We start from the raw sequence: 16,987 nt of genomic DNA on the forward strand, positions 1-16,987 counted from the left end.
CATTTGGGGCACTGAAGCTTTCAAAGGTCAAGATCAAGCTAGGAATCCTTGTTATTACTGTATAGCAAGCAAGGTAATTTTCATAACCCTTTTCAAATGTGAATTTCAAATTATATATAATAGATCTAGGGTTATTGCTTTGGAATTTCTTTTGCATGTTCATTAGTGAAAAACTTAGATCCAAAGCAATTAGGGTTGTATGCACACATATGATGTTGTTATGCTCAAAACCCATCCGTAGTATCAGAGACTAGGATGCTTTTCAATAGAATTTGATGCTTTTGTGAATTGTCCAAAGCTAAAGCAAACAGAATTCACAACTTGTCTGCTGAACTCGATGAGTTGATTGAGGAACTCGACGAGTCCATGGACTGACTTGATGAGTTGAATCGTCAGCTACCCGATTTTTCGATTTTCAAATTTCGTTTTTCATGGTGGAATTGGTAAATCGTCATTTACCTACCTTAAAATAATTTACAATTGGATTACGACATCCCTCTTCCGAATTGTGAATTATTGTGTTGGGTCCTAGCCTTAATATTTCATTTTGGGTGTTATATTAAGGATTCCTTATCTAATCAAATCTCGTCCTTCTTCTTTTGCAGATGTCAACTTACAACAACGCTTTCAGTTCCTCCAACAACTCTGCTAACTCCTTCTCGCTCTTGAACATTTGCGTGAGGATAACATTCGATGGTTCCACTTTCAATGATTGGATCCGAAACATCCGAATGACCTTGTGTTACGAGGACAAGGAATACGTCCTCGACAAGGAGTTGAATGAGATAGATGAAATCAAAGCAACTCTCGTAGAAATAGCTGAGTATAGGGCTCATTTCAAGGATGCTACTAAAGTGTCTTGCATTATGGTAGCAACTATGACTCCTGAACTACAACGGTTGTACGAGGACTATTGGCCTAACGAGATGTGCAAGGAATTGATGGAGAAGTACCATCAAAGAGCGCGTCAAGAGAGGTATGAAATAGCCAAGTCATTCATCACCACCAAGATGAAAGATGGAGAGTCCATCACGACCCACCTGCAAAGGATGCAACACTATGCAGATCGCCTCTTGAAGTTAAATGTGAACTTTGATGAAGAGTTGGCTATTGACATAGTCCTACACTCTTTGCCTCATCTCTATGATCAGTTCAAATTGACTTATCATATGAGCAATGAGGAAGTCACACTGAGCAAACTTCAAGGCCTGCTAAGAACTGTTGAAAGTGGATTGAAAGGGAAAAGTATTGAATCCACTCCTACTCCTGATGCTGCTCCAATCCTAGCTATTGGACAAGGAAAGGGGGAAAAGAGGAAATCTCTCTTTAAGCAAAGCTGGAAGGGAAAGTATCATGATGGATCTTCTTCTAGTGGATCCAAAGAAAAATTTGGTTCTGCTCCCCCTGCCTCAGATCCAAAAGATGCAATTTGTTATTACTGCCAAGACAAGGGGCATCGGAAGAGAAGCTGCCCTAAGTAGCTGCAGGACATTAAGGATGGCAAGATCAAGCCTTCCTCGCTAGGTATTTACACTATTTTGTCTAAAAATTCATTACATTCTAATTCTTGGGTCCTTAATACAGGATGTGGTTTTCACATTTGCTCTGACTTGCAGGGACTAAGAGAAAGTAAGAATGTGGAGCTTAGGAAGATGAACCTGATAATGGAAAATAGGTGATCGTCACCTGTTACCAAGATCGATGTTTATTCTTTAAAGCTTAGTAGTGGATTATGTTTAAACTTGAATAATTGTTGTTACTCGTCAGAAATGACGAAGAATATTATTTCTTTTCATGGTTTGTACAAACAAGGTTTTAGATTTTCATTTAATAATGAAATTGGTTCTATTAATGCTTCTTATAATGGTTTATTTTATTTTGAAGCATTGCCTTGTGATGGTGTATATGAAACTGTGATGGTTGTAGACAATTTAGGAAATAGTGTGTTGCACATTGATTCATCTAATGGTTTAGACAAAGCATGCTTGTGGCATTGTCGTCTTGGACATGTCAACAAGAAGCGTATTGCCCAACTCTAAAATGATGGAGTGTTGGAATCATTTGACCTTAGGTCGGATGATACATGAGATTCTTGTTTTCTTGGAAAGATTACTAAATCACCTTTCACTGGTACTTGTGAAAGAGGTGAGGGATTGTTGGATCTCATAGACACCGATGTGTGTGGGCCCTTCAGATCCACAATGAAAATCGATTTTATGTGACTTTTACTGATGATTATAGCAGATATGGATATATCTACTTAATCAAGCATAAGTTAGAAAACTTTGAAAAGTTCAAAGAGTTTAAACATGAAGTCGAGAATCAATTGGGCAGGAAGATCAAGATGCCCATATCCGATAGGGGTGGTGAGTATCTTAGTTTGAGTTCCACAATTACCTCAAGGAATGTGGAATTGTTTCATAATTGACACCTCCTAGGACACCACATCTTAATGGTGTGGCTAAGAGGCGTAATCGAACCTTGTTAGACATGGTTCATTCCATGATGAGTCAAGCTTCGATTCTGATATCATTCTAGGGGTATGCCTTAGAGAGTGCCGCCCATATCCTTAATGTAGTCCCGATAAAGAAGGTTGTCAAAACACCTCATGAGATGTGGACAGAGAATGTTCCCTTGTTGGCACGTATCATGATTTAGGGTTGTGAAGCTTTCGTTAGAAGAGAGACTCACAGCAAGATTGAACCTCGAAGTGAGCGGTGTGTTTTCATCGGCTACCCATAGAATTCCTTTCGATACTTGTTCTACAGACCTAGTGTGAACGTGGTCTTCGTAGCACAAATGGGAGTTTTCCGCGAGAGGGACTTATATTCGAAGAGGACAGTGGGAGCATAATTGATCTTGAAGAAATTCTAGAGTCAAGCGATGAAGGAACCTCTAGCACTAGCACTGGCACTCAACTCGAGGAAGAAATTCCTGTTGAGACAATTGACCAGTCATCACCTCTTAGGCGTTCTAGTAGGGTTAGCATTCCGCCTGTGTTGTATGGTTTCCATATAACTATAGAAGGTGATATGTTTATCTATGATAGTACACTGATAAATTTGGATGAACCTGCTAACTACAAGGAAGCCATGGCGGGCCCTGAGTCTGCTAAATGGAAAGAGGCAATGGACAGTGAGATCTAGTCCATGTATGACAATCAAGTTTGGAACTTGGTTGACAGTGTACCAGGTCATAAGACAGTTGGGTGCAAATGGATCTTCAAGAAGAAGACTGAAATGGATGGAAAGGTGCATACATTCAAGGCACGACTAGTTGCAAAGGGCTTTACTCAAACCTCGAGGGTTGACTATGATGAGACCTTCTCACCGGTGGCCAAGATCAAGTCTATTAGGGTTATGTTAGTGTTGCGTTTTGTAACGCCTGCGTTTCCAGGCTAGGCTTTATCTTTGATGTAATAGTCTAGGTTAACCCTTGTAACTCTTTTTGGAGTATTAATGATGAAATATTTGAGTATTATGTGAATTATGTGAATTATATGTTTATTTTCTTAATTATTTAAGAATAAAATAAGCGTCAAAATTAAAGTATGAGATAAGCCCGATATCTTTGCATAAATATGTAGTGGTCGAAACAAGGATTCCGAAGATATAAAGAATGCCAAAATCCGAGTTATAACGAAGAAGTTATGACCTGTCGAAGTTTCGCGGCAGAACCGACAACACTGAATGACGTAAAAAGTGAAATTTACGTTAGAGCAATATTTAGCCTTAGCGATCTAAATGAAAGTCGTAGAGTTCATTAAACCGAGAGTGTGCATAAAAAGAACGCCCACATCTGACTTCATATGAGGAAGTTATGATTTTTCTAAGTTTCGACTTAGCAGTATGCAGCCCGAATACTCAATTTGAGACCGAGAGGTTTTTAGCCGAAACAATCTAAACGAGAATCGAAGATCTCGTTAATAGTAGTAAAACGATAAAAAGATAGGCGAAAACAGACGTCGGATGAAGAAGTTACGAATTTATAACAGAGTTTTCCTGTCCCGGCCTACTAAAAATAAATAATAAAAATAAAGTCAAAGTTAGCCGACGGAGTCTAAACGAAAGTTGTAGAGCGTAGTCTCACCTACGCAGGGATATAAAGAACGTCGAAAACGGAGTTCGTATGAGGAAGATATGAATTTTTGAAGTTTATTAAATATTTTCGGTATTTAATTTAAATAAAAAATACCGATATTATCCAAAGGGGGGGGGGAGTCAGCGATCTTATCCCCATTACGCCCAACGTAATGTGAATTACGCCCAGCGTAATTTGAGTTTCCAGCCCCCTATAAAAGGATGTCGAGGGCAGCCGAGTTCTTTGCTCATTTCTTCCCTTTCTCTCGCGTTTTTGCATCGTTTTTCGTGCAAGAATTATCCCAAAGCCCCGGTATCATTCCCGAGCCCCGAAGCAAGTCCCGAGGCCCTGAATATCCTGAGAAGTTCAATTCCCTAGCCGAAGTTCTGCCCGCGAGGAGTCCGGTTTTTGTGAAGATCTTCTAGATCTACCGAAGAATAGTACTTCTACAAGCCGTAGTGCTGTCTGATCATCTTCTGATCAAGTGAGTGTGTGGTTACTTTCTTCTAACGCATAATTATGAAGTATTTTGTACGAAATATGTTATGTGTATATTTTGTTGTTATATGTGTGAATGTATATTCACTTTCTTCTATCTCATAGATCTAATTTATTCTCTATGAAATACGTGTTATGTGTGTGTGCCTCATATATTATGTGGAATATGTATTGATTGAACATGCTATACGGGTTTTAAAATTTGTATAGAAATATATTTTTTTATCTACTAATATGTTGGGTAGAACATGGGTAGATAGTTGATGTGTGATAAACAGATGAGAGGCCTCGATGTTGTTTTTGATTCAGTCATCTAGCAGAGTTTAGATGACGACCACAAACTTTTATAGACAGTCCTATGGAACGCTATCAGGTTTGCCACCTGTAGGTGTTAATGAACTTGGATGTTCATTCGCTGTACTCCATCCCCTTCATGGTTGCCTTATTTGACATATATTGCCGGGAAACCCTCGAATGCATGTGTTGTCACCCCAATGAAATATTCTAAGACTAGGTCCCTTGTGTTAGTTGTTTTAGGGACGTAAAGTGAGAATTACGGGAATGGGTAATTGGGTTATTGTTGGTTGGTGGAATTAAATATAATTATTTATTGTGGGTTGAAAACGCTATATGCTCACCAGGCTCCTAAGCCTGACCCATTCAGTTTATTTGTATTACAGGAAGTGGCGCAAGGGCATAAGATGGATGAATCATCAAGTTGTTTTGTTTACAGGTTTGTATATGTATATATTTGTTGAATGACTTGTAATGTTATCGTTTATGCTTTATGGTCTGTATCGGAACATGAAATCCCGAGTTTTGATTACATAATGAAAATACATTTCTTTATGAAATGCTTTGGTAAATATTATTTTATCACGTTTTGTTTTTGGGAACAAATTCCGCAACTGTTTTAATCAAAGGATTACTCTGAAATCATTTTAAAAGCATAAATTAAACCGGTCTTTTCTGGCCGTGATTTTGGGGACGTCACAGTTGGTATCAGAGCATTAGTTTAAGCGAACTAGGAATTTGTAGGATTTCTAGACTTAAACTTAAAATGCTAAGTGAAATTTTGAGATGTGTGTCTGTTATGTTTTAGACACGAGCTCTAGTTTATTTTAGGAAAATTGCCTAAAATGCTTTTATGTGCTAAATGTTATATGTTTGCCATATATGATATTATTTGTTCGGATCTATGGTCTGTTGCCGACCGGATCTAGAAACCTTATGTGTGTAGGATTCTAAGCGTACGTCTACGAATTTAGAACTAGCATGTAAACGTTTCGGAGTGATAAGGATGATTTGAATATCTATCGTGAATGAGGATCTAATTTCACCTTATTTGGTGTATAAATCAAAAATGGTGAGAACAGGAAGTGGAGTTGGAAATGCTGATGAAAACAGGAATCAACCACCAGTGATTGAGCAAATACCTGTTGTAGCTGCAGCACCTGAGCCAATAACAATGGCTGGTGTACAAATGATGATTCAAACAATGTTGGATCGTCAAATGGAGGAAACTAGGCGGTTGCTTCAACCGAATCGTGAAGAACTGTTAATTCAAGTGGAAGAGCCCGAAGTGAATGAAGGGCACTCGGAAGGTGGAAACTTCAGTGGGTCTGTTGGTTAAGCCAAACCACCTATAGTTAGGCAAAACAACCAGGATGGAAGGAATGATGGAATGGGATGCAAGTACAAGGACTTTCTGACTTGCAAACCATCGACCTTCACTGGAAAGGAGGACCCGATTGGAGTGATGGATTGGATCTCCGAAATGGAGTTAGCCTTCATGACTTGTGGCTGCAGAGGCAAGTTGCAGACTACCTTTGCAGTGCGTCAGTTCCGAGGAGGAGCCGTTCGTTGGTAGAACACTCTAGGGAAGACTTTAAGCCCTAATGAGCCACTGCAATTGTCATGGGCAGAGTTCTTGGCGCAGTTCAAGCGCAAGTTCTGCTCAGCTCAAAATCTGTTGGAGTTGGAGAACAAGTTTATGACATTGACAAAGGGCAGCACGTCGGTCGACGATTACACTAACGCTTTCACCGACAAAATGGAGTTTGCTTTGCGCATCGTTCTAGATGAGCTGACAAAGGTTGACCGGTACGCAAAGGGACTCTCATGGGAGTACGCAGTGCCAGTTCGTCGGGCACCTACTCTAGAGGCAGCTATTTGGGCTGCCAAATCTGTTGAGGAAATGATCAAGGGAAGAACCGCCAGCAAGGTTGAAGTTGGAGAGAAGAGAAAGTTTGAAGGAACCTCAGGTTCCAATAAGAAAAGCAAATTTTCGAAGTCTGATTCGAAAAAGTTTGGAGGAAAAGGAGGCGAAGCGAAATGGTGTGAGAAGTGCAAGAAAAAGCACTTTGGGAAATGTAGTGAGGATGTAACCAGCTACAAGTGTGGAAAAATTGGGCATTTTGCCAATGAGTTTCCGTCCAACAAAAGGATGTGCTTTGGCTGTAATGAGGAAGGGCACATTTTGAAAGACTATCCGAAAAAGAAGGAGGCAGCTAAGCCCAACATTCCACCAAAGCCAAGGGCGAGAGCCTTCCAGATGACACTTGAAGCTGCTAAAGATGAAGCTGATGTCGATGAAGCTGATGTCGCTTCAGGTACTTTTATCGTAAACGAATTACCTGCTCAAATTTTGTTTGATTCTGGAGCCAACTACTCCTTTATTTCGCATGAGTTTGGTAGGAAACTAGCTTTGCCTATTGATAGACTAGATAATGCTTTATTAGTCGAAGTTGCTAGTGGCAAGTTTGTACCTGTTAGCCATCGTATGAAAAACATCTTAATCGACCTTAATGGGAAAAAGTTTCACGAGGAATTATTGCCTATCAAACTTAATGGTTTCGACGTCGTTCTGGGAATGGATTGGCTTAGCACCAATGACGCCAAGATATTGTGCAGAAAGAAGATAGTAAAAGTAAACCCGCCTGGGAAAGATTCGTTTATGGTGTATGGGGACAAACACAAAGTAAATTCCAGAATCATTTCTCTAATGAAAGCCATAAAGTGTTTGACCAAGGGATGAACATCATATTTAGCATTCGTGATCGATGCTAAAAAGGAAAAGAAGGTGATGCAAATTATTCCAGTGGTGTGTGATTATCCAGAAGTATTTCCCGAAGATCTTCCTGGATTACCACCTGATAAACAAGTGGAGTTCAGAATAGACTTGCTACCGGCAACCACGCCAATAGCAAAAGCACCTTATTGATTAGCATCGATGGAGATGAAGGAGCTGATGATGCAACTTTAGGAGTTATTGGACAAAGGTTTCATTAGATCTAGTTCATCACCCTGGGGAGCTCCGGTGTTATTCGTGAAGAAGAAAGATGGAAGTATGAGAATGTGCATCGATTACAGAGAGCTGAACAAGGCAACAATAAAGAATAGATATCCGTTGCCGAGGATTGATGACCTATTTGATCAATTGCAAGGTTCGAGCTATTTCTCTAAGATCGATCTAAGGTCAGGATATCATCAGCTAAAAGTAAGAGAGCAAGATATCGAGAAGACTGCATTCAGAACTAGATATGGACACTACGAGTTCTTGGTTATGTCGTTTGGACTAACCAATGCTCCAGCAGCATTCATGGATTTAATGAATAGGGTTTGTAATCCGTTCCTTGATAAATCCGTGATAGTGTTCATAGACGACATTCTGATTTACTCAAAAAGCCAAGAGGAGCATGGCAGACACTTGCGAGAAGTGTTAGAAGTCTTGAAGAAGGAGAAGATGTATGAAAAGTTCTCCAAATGTGATTTTTGGATTCGTGAAGTCCAATTCTTTGGTCACGTGGTCAACCAAGAAGGGATAATGGTTGATCCAGCAAAGATTGCAGCTGTGATGAAGTGGGAACAACCGAAAAGACCCACGGAGATTCTAAGCTTTTTAGGATTATCCGGATATTACCGAAGGTTTATCCAAGGCTTTTCTTCGATTGCTACTCCATTAACAGCTTTGACCCACAAAGGAGCTACTTATGCTTGGAGTGATAAGCATAACGAAGCATTCTAGAAGCTAAAGAAGAAGCTATGCGAGGCACCGATACTTTCTCTACCCGATGGAGTTGAAGACTTCGTTGTTTATAGTGATGCTTCTGGGGTTGGATTGGGTTGTGTTTTGACCCAAAGAGAAAAGGTGATAGCATATGCGTCTCGACAGTTGAAGGAGCATGAAAAGAATTACCTGACTCATGATTTGGAGCTAGCAGCGGTAGTTTTCGCTCTGAAAATATGGAGGCATTACCTCTATGGCACATAGTGCAAACTTTTCACTGATCATAAGAGTCTCCAATATCTATTTAATCAGAAAGAGTTAAATATGAGGCAACGACGCTGGCTAGAGTTACTCAAGGACTACAACTGTGAGATACTTTACCACCCCGGTAAAGCTAATGTTGTTGCTGATGCTTTCAGTCGGAAAGTCAATGTTGAGAGAAAAAGGCCAAGAGCGTTGAGAATAGAAGTTGTCTCGACAATTGTGGAGAGTATAAAGAAAGCTCAAGAAGAAGTTTTTGAGAAAAATGACCGAAAGGAGGAACGTTTGGGCAAAACGTTGGTGTTTGGTACAAACGGTCATGGACTGAAGGTATTCCAAGATCGTATTTGGGTACCTAAGTCAGGAGGAATAACAGATCTTCTGATGGAAGAAGCTCACAAAACCATGTATTCAATTCATCCTGGTAGCACTAAAATGTATAGGGACCTGAAACCCTACTACTGGTGGCCGACGATGAAGCTTGATGTTGCAAAGTATGTGGCTGAGTGTGTGACTTGTGCTAGAGTCAAGACACAACATCAAAAACCATATGGGAGTTTAGAACCTTTACCTGTGCCTATGGGTAAATGGGAAGACATTGCGATGGATTTTGTCACTAAACTACCCAAAACAAAAAGTGGTCACGACATGATTTGGGTGGTCGTTGATCGATTCACTAAGAGTGCGCATTTCATAGCAGCCAATGAGAAATGGTCTATGGAAAAGCTTGTGAATTTTTACGTGAAGGAAATTGTGAGGCTTCACGGTGTTCCGTTCACGATTGTATCAGATCGTGATAGTTGTTTCACCTCAAGGTTTTGGAAAAGTCTACAAGAGGAAATGGGTACCAAGTTATGTTTAAGTACAGCTTACCATCTGCAGACTGATGGTCAGAGTGAAAGAACAATACAAACACTTGAAGATATGCTGAGAGCATGTACCCTGGAATTCCTAGGTAATTGGGATGAACATTTACCTTTGGTAGAATTTTCCTACAATAATAGTTTCCACTTGAGCATAAAGATGGCAACTTATCAAACTTTGTACGGACAAAAGTGTTGTACGCCGTCGTGTTGGCTTGAGGCTGGGGAAAAGCAGTTTATGGGTCCCGAGATGGTCCATCAAACCGCTGAAAAGTTGAAAATAATTAGAGAAAGAATGTTAGCAGCTCAGGCCGATGACTTTTGAAGTTGGAGATTCGGTTTTGCTTAAAGTCTCACCGTGGAAGGGACTTATAAGATTTGGTAAAAGGGGAAAGTTGAGTCCAAGGTTTATTGGACCGTTTAAAGTTCTTCAGAGGATTGAGAACCAAGCTTACAAGCTAGAACTGCCAGAAGAACTGAATGGTATTCATAACACTTTCCATGTGTGTTATTTGAGGAAGTTCACGGGAGAAGTTCCCGATATAATTCCAATTTCTAAATTGAGAATTGATGAAAACAAGAGGTTAATTGAAGAACCAGAGGCAATTGTTGACCGAAAGACTAAGAAGCTTCGATGCAAGATGGTCGAATTAGTGCTTGTCCGTTGGAAACATTCAAATGGGCCAAATCTCACTTGGGAAACGGAGAGTGACATGTTGAGTCGCTATCCGCATTTGTTTGTTGATGTGTGATTCCGGGACGGAATCATCCTAAGGAGGAGAGAATTGTAACGTCCGCATTTTCAGGCTAGGCATTATCTTTGATGTAATAGTCTAGGTTAACCCTTGTCACTCTTTTTGGAGTATTAATGATGAAATATTTGAGTATTAGCATAATAAGATTTTGGACTTTATTTTGTATTGGGTCTTATGCTAGACCATTAGCTAGAAAATCCTAATTAGCTAGTCTATTTATTATGTCTTTTCCTTTCATTATATCTTGTACTTCTTATTTGATAATAATATAAAACCCTAGCCGTTCTATGTCTTGATAGTTTACACCATATACATACACTTGTGTGTAGATTTTCATATTTACATCAAAGACCAAATTTCACATTCTTGGAATTCTTTTCCAAAGTTACCACAACACTCTTGTGTTGTTTCTAAGTGTTATTAGATCCTTGCATACTTGATACATGTGCATTTATAATTATTTTCATTTTGTCACATATGTGGAGGTTTTGGTATGTTGCCGCTGGAGGACTCGAAAAATCGTCGTGATTGAGAGAATAAGTTCTTAAATCTTGTGTAATAAGAATTCAATATGTCTATCATATGGGCCATGATTATCGACATCTTCGTTACATTGGCCAACTTTTAATGATGGCGGATACAAACACATGGTCTTCCACATGCGACCATTGATACCAAAGCTCCACATACCACTTGATTGTATTATGACATGAACAAACGGTCTTGCAAAAATAAAGAACATGATGAACAAATAAAACTTAATCTCTTTTCGTGATTCATCTCAAAACTTTAAGCAACGCATAAGCTCTAAAGACTAGAAAACGTTAATTCGATTAGGAGATAAATCATGTATAAAATCAAATCAAAACAAATGATAATGAATTATTACGTTAATATATTTTCCCTATATATAAAGAAATCCTAAACAAAATTAGTAAAAAACCTCAAAAAAAACATGAAAAAAATTCTATATGGAATATGTGGCGAATCCCTATTCTAATAAATGAATAGTTTTAATCTTCATTTGCTAAGTGTGACTCTAATACAACCCATCATTAAGATTATGTCATATGTCATGTAGATATATTAGACAACTTATTTCAAAATTTAAATTTATATTTTCTAATTATATGTTAAATTTGAATTTATAACTTGAAAATTTTGATATATCTCCTAATTAATAATTTATTTAAAATGATTTATTTAAAATAATTGATTAATAATTATAAATTTTTATTATAAAAGTTTAATAAATTTTATAGTCGTGGTCCCCACGGGTTATAAACTAGTGATTGGATAAAAATGTGGTAGTGTGGTTATTTGGTACATTGAAAATAATGATCCACCATTGATGTGTAACCGTCTGTTGTGGGGCATTGTCGGTACGTCGAACCCGTTCTAAACTGTTTTACTAGCGTTTTCTTAAAAACTAGAAGCCAGAATCTTCCAAACGCTGTGTGCTGTGTGTCGAATACGTTATTCATGTTTTTCAATATATCATGTATATATCTCACAAATAGAAAATATGGGATTTATATTGTAAACTTAACATTTTTTTTCTAGCTACTCGGTTTAGTGATCAATGATTTTATTGGATTTGGATGATTGTTGTCCTTTCATTCTATCGAGATGTGTTGTATGTCGGTCAGTGGGTGTGCATTGGTGTTATTTACTTAATTTGATTGGTTAAATAAAGGTTCAAATTATAACTTATTGTAAAGTCAAAGGGCAATATTGACATCGAATGAATGCTTAAGGGAACAAGATGAAATTGTAAAGTTGAAATGGTCTGGAAGCAGTCAATAGAGTGAAAATATTTAAGACATTTCCAATATTGGACATATCAATCATGAGAAACACTTGGCATTTAGCAGACAGAGATCTACTGATATAGGGGCAAAAATGTCATTACCGTTTTCTTTTTCTTTTCACGAATTGAACAAGTCAAGGAGCGGCAAACAAAGAGAAATCCAACTTTCTACTTTTTTTCACTGAAATTAGAAATGAAAAAAAAAAGACACTAAAATTTTAAAATAGCAATTTAAAATTTAGAGATATTCGGTTTCTGTTGTCGGTAACAAAGGAGTTCGTACTTCGTTTCTTCTTAATATTTTATTGTTACTATATATATATATATATATATATATATATATATATATATATATATATATATATATATATATATATATATATAAAGTAAAAGTAGATAAAGATGTATGTCATATCTTTCTTTTGTCCAAAATCAGAAATAATTCCTAAAGTATTTAAAAAGTCCTTTCACCAACAATTCAATATATTTATTTCTAAACCATGTAGTTTTGTATTTTATTAGAGTTCTCTTTGTACTTTTTTCATAAAATGGAAATAAAAATGGCATTAATAATTAAGAGAAAAAAAAAACTTAAAAAGGTATTGAAAATTGAAAATAGAAAGTGATGGTTCATGCAATGCAAGCTGACCAATGGCGCATCTGTAAAATCTAATGGAACTTGACTTTGTGTTACACATGGGCTGGGCTGTACACATAACAAACCTTTACCTAATTTTAATTACAAAACAGGGCTTCAACATTTATTCATGACATAATTTAATTAAATAAACCTATAAATATCTAGAAAGTTTATAAAAGGCATTTTAAAAAATAATATATATATATATATATATATATATATATATATATAAATCGTATTATTTTTTCAGTACGTTAAAACAATTATATTTTTTGAAGCTAGATAAATGAATCTTAAGATTTGCTGGTTACAATCCTTTAGATTAGAAAATTTCCTAAAATATATACGTTTTAGCGTATTAATTATTTTAATGGTTAGATAGGTTGAGTTTCTCTGAGATTAAAAAAATTTAAATTAGACTTTCAGAAAATATGAGTTTTAATGTACTAAAAATATAATATAATAATTTAAAAAAAAACTAAATAAAAATATGTTGGATTTTTCTACCTCTTTAATTCTTTATAAACAAGATAATTTCAAAAATTATTATTAAATATTATTTGGATCAAATATTTTTCATCTACAACATTTAATTAAGAAAATTTTGTTTAATTTTATTGTCCTATGGTTACTTCTGATTTTTACAATTAATAATTTTTCACGCTATGTCTAATATAACTGTAACTTATTTTTTTCTTTTATTAAAAGATGTCATAATTGGCATATGAATCATAAGCTATGATTGTTTTTGGTAATACAAGTGATGTATTTATTATAAATAAAATCATAGAAATACAAAAGAGTTTGGGGGAAACAAGAAACCCAATGAGAAGTCCATGTGATATGAAGGTATGTCCCCCAACAAAGATTCCATTACACATGGGGGATCACGCCACTTGCAAATTTTTATATTTAATAAAACCTTATTAATATTCACAATTTTATAATTTAACATCTTTTTCTCTATTTAGTTCCAAACAAATGAAAAAATAACCTCAGATTGATGTGTCATCCAACTTATATAAAATTGTTTTATGTGTCGTCCAATTTGTATAAATCTACTTGCATTGCATATGTTATTTCGTTACTTTATCGTATTAGTTGAAGGTTATCATGCATTTTATATAATTTTATATATGTCATGTTTTATCGTACTTCAAATAGTTCATATTGCGTTGGTGGGGATATTTTATTTGTTTTTTTTGTGAGAATTGTGCTTATTTTATTTATAGCATTTGTGATTGAAGAATGGAAAAAAAGGACCACGATTTAAAGGAGGGAACCAAAACCCAAAACACTAGTTTAGTTGAAGAATAAAAGAAGCCCATATTAAACCAAAACAATTCTACAAGACATACCATAAATATAATAAACTAGGTATGAGACCCGTATATTATACGGGTTGATTTAAAAAAATATTAAATATTAAAGTGTAACAAAAAATATTTTTTAATGTACAACTTAAAAATAAGAAAATGAAGAAATGTATTTATTCAATTTAACATCATATATATGATATTCAATACTTTACATATATAAGTATATGATTTTAATTTTAAAAATTGAAACCAACTAAAAATTGACAAATGGATAATATTTATTTCAAAAATACTACAAAATGACAAGTGTCAAAAGTAATGAGAGATTGACATGTGGCAAAATAACCTTTCATTTATTAAGGAGGATTTATTTATTAAGGAGGATTATATTTGTTACCTTCAAATATTTCACGAATTACATCAAAGCTAACTGATGTTCAAAAGAAATATATAAATGATATCAGTTTTAAAGTGTTATTAAAATGAACGTATAAAAATTTCTCAGTAAGTGATCATAATAGGTTGTTTACAAAAATAAAACAAGTGTGATATTATTAGAGTACTAGGTATGAGACCCGTATATTATACGAGTTGATTTAAAAAAATATTAAACATTAAAGTGTAACAAAAAATATTTTTTAATGTACAACTTTAAAATAAGAAAATGAAGAAATGTATTTATAGCAATTTAATATCATATATATGATATTCAATACTTTACATATATAAGTATATGACTTTAATTTTAAAAATTGAAACCAACTAAAAATTGACAAATGGATAGTATTTATTTCAAAAATACTACAAAATGACAACTGTCAAAAGTAATGAGAGATTGACATGTGGCAAAAAACCCTTCATTTGTTAAGGAGGATATGATCTGATATATTAGGTGTGAGACCCATATATTATATATGTTTATTAAAAAAAAGTTTTATATTAATGTGTAAACATTAAACATTTTTAGTGTTTATTTCATTTCAAAGTTTAACAAAATATATTATATTATATGTTAACTTTGATAATATTGTTTTATAATATTTCATTATTTTAATTATGTAACTAAAAAATCATAATAAATGTTTTTAATGGTAGAAAAAAACAAACTATTTATTATTATATTCATCTTATGGAGAAAAACATATTTACCTTAAATAATAAATATTTAATTAATTATAGTGTTGATCTACACATTTAATATAATAAATACTTTCCATATATAATAATAGTGGTGTTAATTAGTGGAATTGGTTAATTTTTTATTAACAAAAACTTGAAAATACCACATAATGACATGCGAAATTTAAGTAATTAAAAATCTCACATAATAACGTGTGGTATAAATCTTGAGGAAATGATAAGCGACAAAAACATTTTCATTTATTAGGGTAAATTTGACTGACTATGATGAATAATGAAAAATAATCATACTACCTTTATATTGTCTCAAGAAACAAAGATACACAAATACACACTTAAGGGACTTTATTACAATAAATAAGAATAATAATAAAAAATAACAATAAAAACCAATCAAATTACTATCAATAGTTCAAAAACTGGTTACTAAAACAAACCAACACACATAAGGAAGAAGTGATGGCTCTTAAATACATAAGTTGAAGTATGTCAAGACCTAATAAAACATTTAAGTGTTAATACTAGAAAAAAACATCAAACACTATAGATATATAATCAAAAGGATAATATTGTGAACAGTGACGGATCTAGGATTTAAATAGATTAGAGAGACACAAAAAATATCTAATAATTTTTTTTCAAGTCAAGGCAAGACACATTTAAATACGAGTAATAAGGTTACGTTACAAAAGGTATTCAAATACATATTATATGTTTATAGTTGTCCTCTACAAGTTGTCGTATCTTGGAAACTTCTTACAACTTCATTTTTAAGCTTCACTATTCTTCTTTTTCAGTTGCACAAATCAAAGAATCATTCAAAAAATATCGACGATCCAGTTTCTCAAATGCGACTTCAAGCTTCATAGTCGAAAAACAATTTTCTACTATTGCGGTTACAACGGACAAAACTAATGACAATTTTACTAGCTGATATACCAAGTAATATGAATTGTGTTATCTTATTTCCATCATGACTCTAGAAAGATTGATGTTTACATTCAAATTAGAATGAACATCTTCTTTCACAACATCATAATAAAAATCAAGTTGTTGTGCAAGTTTCCTCATTTCCACCTTCTTAAAATTCTTTGGATATAACATACTCAATTTCACAAACTTTGATGCGTCAAATTCCGAAAAAGAGTAACAAGGACTCAAAGCCACCATATTTATAAGCAATTCGATGCTTATCTCGCTAAAACAATCACAAAACTCATGAAGTTTCATATCAAGAACCATTATGAAGATATCAACTTTATAATGATGTTGATTATTGATGTCGGTATTTTGTCTTCGGTTCCATGCATAATTTTTCGACATGTCTACTTTTTCAATTTCATACTTTTCACAAAAAAATATTCAAAACCTCATCTCTAAACTTTTGCAACTTTTTCTTTGTTATCTCTACCAATGCAACCGCTTCAACTATGTCTTGATCTTTTCTTTGAAGAGCTTGAGACAACAAATTTGTAAGCTCTAAAATGTGTAACATCAAGTGCAAATAAAACACAAAATTAATTGTTTCGAAATATGTAGTAACACCATGTGCTTGGCTCTGACTAAATCTATTTTTACCTTTCTTTTCAACATATTCAAGGACTTTTAGAAC

At 34.7% G+C, this 16,987-nt stretch overlaps 1 protein-coding gene across 1 annotated transcript; it reads right to left on the bottom strand.

The window, feature by feature from the left end:
* Positions 1-16,155: 16,155 nt before the first annotated feature.
* LOC145067731 (uncharacterized) lies at positions 16,156-16,698 on the bottom strand. Its single transcript, XM_079014800.1, has 2 exons — positions 16,375-16,698; positions 16,156-16,305 (listed from the first exon to the last, which is right to left on the bottom strand). The coding sequence occupies exons 1-2, from the start codon at positions 16,696-16,698 to the stop codon at positions 16,156-16,158; spliced, it is 474 nt and encodes a 157-aa protein (XP_078870926.1).
* Between the last annotated feature and the right edge of the window lie 289 nt (positions 16,699-16,987).

The sequence above is a fragment of the Lactuca serriola genome, chromosome 8 (assembly GCF_051521515.1).
Source record: "Lactuca serriola cultivar US96UC23 chromosome 8, Lser_US96UC23_V15, whole genome shotgun sequence".
NCBI lineage: Eukaryota > Viridiplantae > Streptophyta > Magnoliopsida > Asterales > Asteraceae > Lactuca > Lactuca serriola.

Coding starts and splice junctions, on each gene's coding strand:
- LOC145067731 (XM_079014800.1), bottom strand. CDS start 16,698: ATGTCGAAAAATTATGCATGGAACCGAAGACAAAATACCGACATCAAT. Junction 16,306..16,374: donor ATGTTCATTCTAATTTGAAT/GTAAACATCAAT, acceptor TTGGTATATCAG/CTAGTAAAATTGTCATTAGT.